Raw genomic sequence first — 6,784 nt, 5'->3', positions numbered from 1 at the left:
ATTTATCATTCTTTGAAACATAAATCAGGATTTATGAGTTTAAGGGTAACACAGACATACAGATATGATATAGTAAATGAACTTATGTTTTACTCTACATTTTTTAGAATTAAATGTGCAACTAAGTTACAAATAAATGTAAAATTAAATAATTGTTCTCTAGTGCTGTTATTTCATAACCACTTGGTCTTACCTAATGGCAATAGATAGCTTTCAATGTTTTGTGCTTATACTCTTTTTAATAGACAAATGTAAGACACTATTTAAAGAGTGGCATTAGTATTTTCACCTTATATCAGTTGATTGAGCAGGAGCTCTGATGTGAAAATGATAAAAGGCCATTAGAACCATAATTCATCAAGGTACTTTTACTTTTAATACTTAAGTATATATGAAGACAAATACTTTTATACTTCTACTTAAGTGGAAATTCAAAGTGCATACTTCCACTTTTACTGGAGTAATATTTTACACAAGGTATCTGTACTTCGTCCACCACTGGCAGTAGGTGAATCTACCCAGAGAGTCACCTGTCTTTCCACCATAAGGAATGAACAGACCCAGGCTTTTACAGAGCTGCAGTAACTGTTTGACATTTCTGTTTACAATACTGTCATTGCTCTCAAGTGGTCATTCAAGATGTTTGCTTTGATTTATCTTTAATTCTTACTTTAAGATTACAACAGGCGTAAACCCTATTCATGTGAACAATAATGATCAAGGAATGATCATCTTTCTTCTCTTTATATTTTTCTAAACCCAGAGCAAATGTCCTGTTTCTGAAAAGTAGGTCTCCCTGATGTTGTAGTTATTACATTCTGTCAGGAAAAGACACTCATCATCCACCCCATTAATACAGTGAGTGCAGAGCCTGTTTTCTCGAGGTAGTCATGTTTTTTTGTGTCTACCCTTTTCAATGACAATACTGTATTCCCTCCCGCCCTCCCCATGTCCTCTTTCTTTCTTTCTTCCCCGTCTCTGACACTCAACACATCTTTGAGCTGTAGACAATCTTCATATGAGGTGCTGTTTAGGTCATCAATCTCGGGTGCTCGCACAAACACTACTTTTTTTAAATAATAATAATAATTTATTTTATTTGTAATGCACTCTTCATTCAAAAGAATCTCAGAGTGCCAACATATTAAAAACGAACTATAATAATACAATAAAATAAAAATGAATTAACATAAGCATAATAGAAAACTTTTTAACATTTTAACATACGATTTAACACAAGGCCAGAAATGCCTTCCTGAATAAAAATGTTTTTAGTCCAGCTTTAAAGGAGTCCAGCGTCTGCGTTGCCCTTAGGTGGTCAGGGAGGCTGTTCCATAAGCGTGGCGCTGCCGAGCAAAAGGCCCGGTCGCCCATGGTGCGGAGCTTTGTTTTGGGGACGCGGTGGAGCGAGCTGTTTGAAGACCTGAGGGTGCAGGTGGAGGTTTGGGGAGTAATTAATTCTTGCAGGTAGGGAGGTGCATGCCCATTTATGCATGTATGGGTGAGTATAAGGACTTTGTAGTCAATCCGGAAAGAGACAGGGAGCCAGTGTAGTGAGTGTAATATTGGTGTTATGTGCTCATATTTCCGGACCCTCATCAGGATCCTGGCAGCGCTGTTTTGGATGTATTGCAGCTTCTGGATGTTCTTGCCAGTGATCCCATAGAAAAGCGAATTACAATAGTCCAGTCTTGAGGAGATAAAGGCGTGGACAAGCTTCTCTGCATCTGATAGGGTTAAAGTGGGCGGAGTTTGGAGATGTTTCTTAGATGATAAAAGGAGGTTTTGCACAGGTGTTTTATATGGTCATTAAAGGTCAGGTGAGGGTCAAACCTAACTCCGAGATTAGTGACTGTGGAGGAGAGGGGGATGACCTGGCTGTCGAAGGTGAGATGAGTTAAGGAGGATGACTGAACCTGGTGTGGAGTGCCAACAAGAAGGGCTTCGGTTTTGCTACTGTTTAGCTGGAGAAAGTTGTTGCTCATCCATGCCTTTATCTCCCCAAGACAGGCGGTGAGACATGACATGGCTGCAGTGGGGCTTGGGGCAGTTTTGATATGAAGCTGTGTGTCGTTAGCATAACAGTGGAAAGACATCCCATGTCTGCTGATGACATGACCGAGGGGGAGCATGTAAATAATGAAGAGGACAAGCGCTAACTGCTGCTTGTCAACTACATGTTGTACACACCAAAACACAAATCCCCCCCACCCCACATATACTGTACATACTTGAAAAAACACTCAAATCATTTTTGATGTCTTTTCCCCAGTATGTGTCATCTGGTGGATTCTAAGTGTATTGCTACTCCTGAAACCCTTCCCACATGTAGTACACTGATATGGCTTTTCCCCAGTGTGAATCATCTGGTGTTTCTTGAGACCACCCATTCTACTAAAAGTCTTTCCACAATGAGAACAATGATATGGCTTTTCCCCAGTGTGAATTCTCTGGTGTGTCTTGAGCTGAGACATTCTACTAAAAGACTTTTCACACTGAGAACACCAATACGGCTTTTCCCCAGTATGGATCCTCTGGTGTCTGATGAGACTACCCATTTGACTAAAGGCCTTTCCACACTGAGAACAATGATGTGACTTTTCCCCAGTATGGGTCATCTGGTGGATTCTAATCTTTGCTACTCCTGAAACCCTTCTCACATGTAGTACACTGATATGGCTTTTCCCCAGTGTGGATCATCAGGTGTGTCTTGAGATGAGTCATTCCACTAAAAGACTTTCCACACTGAGAACAATGGTATGGCTTTTCCCCAGTGTGAATTATCTGGTGTGTCTTGAGACTACTCATTTGACTAAAAGTCTTTCCACACTGAGAACAATGATACGGCTTTTCCCCGGTATGGATCCTCTGGTGGCTCTTGAAATTATCATTTGTACTGAAGGACTTTTCACACTGAGAACACCAATACGGTTTTTCCCCAGTGTGAATTATCTGGTGTTTCTTGAGACTACTCATTTGACTAAAAGTCTTTCCACACTGAGAACAATGATATGACTTTTCTCCACTATGGACCCTCTGGTGTGTCTTGAGATGACCCATTTGACTAAAAGTCTTTCCACACTGAGAACACTGATGGGGCTTTTCTCCTGTGTGTGTTCGTTGATGAATTGCAAGAGCGGAAGGTGCAGCAAAGGTTTTGAAACATTGGGGACATTCATGTTGTTTCTTCCTTGCGTTCGATTGCTGATGTCTGATGACATTCTTTCTTCTTTCCTCTGTACTCCTTTTGCTAGAATGGATCCTTTGAACGTCTCCTATAACATAATAAGACATTTTTTAAATAATATCCTCACTCTACTTTATTTGTTACATTAGCACTACAACACTGAAAACACATGTATTGTATTTTTTGTAATGTGTTTTTCAATGACTGGCTATTTGCTCGAATAGTACTTGGAAGTCCTTTAGAATAAAATTATCCACTTACAGACTGCACTGTAAATGTAAACAGAGATTCAGAGACATGTAGAGATCTGGAGACAAAATGATGGCAGACATTTTAAATGTTTTAAATTTAACATACTCCAAATGATTTCCCATAATTAAGGTACTCCCATGGTATCTCTATTCTCTCAATAGGTCTTCCATTTCATTAGGTAAAGCACAAGATAAAGCCAGAGGGGTATATTTTTGTTTTTCAATACATTTGTAACTAACCTTAGTTCCAATGGGTTGAAATATTAATACATCTATTATTATTGTCATTATCATATTAAATTGTATGCCAGTTATCCAGCTGATGTTACAGTCTCTTCAATTTTACTCCTTCAATTATAATTGGTAGAAACCCTTGGGGTGCCTGTGCAGCTTCATATTGACACAAGTTCACATTTACAGATATTAACACACGCTAGCAGTAACCAGATGTTTCCTTAAGCTAGAGACAAATAGTTAAAAAGTTCCCTTGCAGCTTCATATTAGCATGATGTTATATTCAATTCATTTTAACTATGACATTGTTCTAGTTTTTCATGATACAAACTAATGTGCAACTTACCTGTAGGAGTAGAGTCATGGTGACCATATTCTCTCAAATCAGATGTTTCCTCCTGTTTAATTTCCACTGGTGAATACTCATCTTCTTTGTGGGTCAAGATTGGTGATGTGTATATTTCAGTCTTACAGTCAGCTTCCAGTCCAGGCTTTTCTTCCACTTTCGGAATTGCAGAAAGATACTCCTGCAGGAAATCATCAAAATTCCTCTTCTTTGATCTCTTCCTTCACTGACATGAAGCAGTTGTGATGTTTCAGTAGATCCTGACATTCAGACTTCAGTTTCTGTTTTTCAAAGAAAATCAAGTCAAAACCCTCATTCCAATTCAAGACATTTGCATATAGTGAACATGTGCAACAAAAGAACTACAGTGTAGTTGTACTGTTGGCGATTTACACTTCTACAGTATGCTTCCAAAGAATGACACACATAATCATTCCGAGCATCCCAGTACCAGTCAGTTCAGTTCTGTTTTGTAAAGGAAATCCAGTCTAACATTCCTTCAATGCATGGAAAATATAGTTAAATAAGGAACTACAGTAGAGTTGTATTTTTGTTGAATTACACTCATAGAGTATCTATCCAAGCATCCCAGTGTTAAACCTAACAAAACTGAATTACAAACAAACACTATCTATCAAGATTATCCCAGGGTCTACCTTACGAAGGTGAGTTCAGTATCCATAATACAATAATATAATACAAGGTTAGAATAAGGTCATATGAACAAAAATGATCAAGGAATGATTTTATTTCAATCTCTACCACATCACACGTTTCAAATATGAAGAAATAATACTTCATCATGTACTTCACATTTTGTTTAAAACTCATAAAATCCAAAATATTACAGTAAGTGATACTCCATCATGTGTTATCAGGGAAGCACATCATATGCTATCCTCTGGTACCTGGTACTCTGGTACTGATGTGTTTTTTTCAGTCTTTGCATAGATCAAATATTTTTGTAAGGTTTTTGTCCGGTAAGCCTGTTCTCCTGCTTGCGTCCTCTGATGAACATTGCGCTTTTTTGTGTACTGCATGGATGAGGCCTTTAGGATGTATTTTCTGATTTACCTTGAGACTAGATATTCTATTAAAGGCCTTTCCACACTGAAGACACTGATAAGGCTTTTCCCCTTCATCCGTGATCTGATGGGTGGTTAGATGTGAGTTACTCTAGTATGTACTTTCTGATGTGTCTTGAGATTGCGTTTGGCATTAAAGCACTTCCCACACTGAGAACACTGATGTAGCTTTTCCCCAGTGTGGATTCTCTGGTGTTTCTTGAGATTACCCATTTGACTAAAGGCCTTTCCACACTGAGAACACTGATGTTGCTTTTCCCCAGTGTGGATCTGCTGGTGTCTCTTGAGATCACCTGTTTGACTAAAGCACTTCCCACACTGAGAACACTGATGTAGCTTTTCCCCAGTGTGAATCTGCTGGTGTCTCTTGAGATTACCTATTTGACTAAAGGCCTTTCCACACTGAGAACAATGATACGGCTTTTCCCCGGTATGGATCCTCTGGTGGCTCTTGAAATTATCATTTGTACTGAAGGACTTTTCACACTGAGAACACCAATACGGCTTTTCCCCAGTATGGATCCTCTGGTGTGCCTTGAGAGTAGAAATTTGGCTAAAGGTCTTTCCACACTGAGAACACTGATGTGGCTTTTCCCCAGTATGGATCATCTGGTGTATCTTGAGCTGACCCATACAGTAAAGTCTTCCCACACGAGAACAATGATATGGCCTTTCCCGAGTGTGGATTCTCTGGTGTGCCTTGAGATTACACATTTGGCTAAAGGCATTTCCACACTGAGAACACTGATATGGCTTTTCTCCAGTGTGTGTTCGTTGATGAACTGCTAGAGCAGAAGATGCAGGAAAGTTTCTGAAACACTGGGAGCATTCATGTTTTTTCTTCATTGTGTTGGATTGCTGATGTCTGATGACTTTCTTTCTTCTTTCCCTGTACTCCTTTTGCTAGAATGGATCCTTTGAACGTCTCCTATAACATAATAAGACATTTTTTAAATAAAATCCTCACTCTCCTTTATTTGTTACATTAGCACTACAACACTGAAAACACATGTATTGTATTTTTGTAATGTGTTTTTCAATGACTGGCTATTTGCTAGAATAGTACTTGGAAGTCCTTTAGGATAAAATTATCCACTTACAGACTGCACTCTAAATGTAAGCAGAGATTCAGACACATGTAGAGATCTGGAGACAAAATGATGGCAGACATTTTAAATATTTTAAATTTAACATACTCCAAAATTATTTCTCATAATTAAGGTACTCCCATGGTATCTCTATTCTCTCAATAGGGCTCACATTTCATTAGGTAAAGCACAAGATAAAGCCAGAGGGGTATATTTTGTTTTTCAATACATTTGTAACTAACCTTAGTTCCAATGGGTTGAAATATGAATACATCTATTATTATTGTCATTATCATATTAAATTGTATGCCAGTTATCCAGCTGATGTTACAGTCTCTTCAATTTTACTCCTTAAATTATAATTGGTAGAAACCCTTGGGGTGCCTGTGCAGCTTCATATTGACACAAGTTCACATTTACAGATATTAACACACGCTAGCAGCAACCAGATGTTTCCTTAAGCTAGAGACAAATAGTTAAAAAGTTCCCTTGCAGCTTCATATTAGCATGATGTTATATTCAATTCATTTTAACTATCACATTGTTCTAGTTCATGATACAAACTAATGTGCAACTTACCTGTAGGAGTAGAG

The 6,784-nt window shown here is 38.4% G+C and overlaps 2 protein-coding genes across 2 annotated transcripts; both read right to left on the bottom strand.

Moving 5' to 3' along the window:
- Nucleotides 1–1,908: 1,908 nt before the first annotated feature.
- LOC122133440 (zinc finger protein 79-like) lies at nt 1,909–2,978 on the bottom strand. The gene is given in 2 exon segments (XM_042709661.1): nt 1,909–2,634; nt 2,636–2,978. Coding segments are annotated over 2 exon segments (732 nt in total). The 5' UTR covers nt 2,977–2,978; the 3' UTR covers nt 1,909–2,243.
- Nucleotides 2,979–5,177: 2,199 nt separating this feature from the next.
- On the bottom strand, nt 5,178–5,964 carry LOC116223152 (zinc finger protein 239-like; the record flags this gene model as incomplete). The annotated part of the gene is made up of 1 exon (XM_031578737.1): nt 5,178–5,964. A coding segment is annotated over one exon (786 nt), but the record flags the coding sequence as incomplete, so codon positions are not given.
- Nucleotides 5,965–6,784: the final 820 nt, after the last annotated feature.

The sequence above is a fragment of the Clupea harengus genome, chromosome 13 (assembly GCF_900700415.2).
Source record: "Clupea harengus chromosome 13, Ch_v2.0.2, whole genome shotgun sequence".
Classification (NCBI taxonomy): domain Eukaryota; kingdom Metazoa; phylum Chordata; class Actinopteri; order Clupeiformes; family Clupeidae; genus Clupea; species Clupea harengus.
Note: the sequence above shows the minus strand (reverse complement) of the source record. Positions and strands in the feature narration are given on the sequence as shown.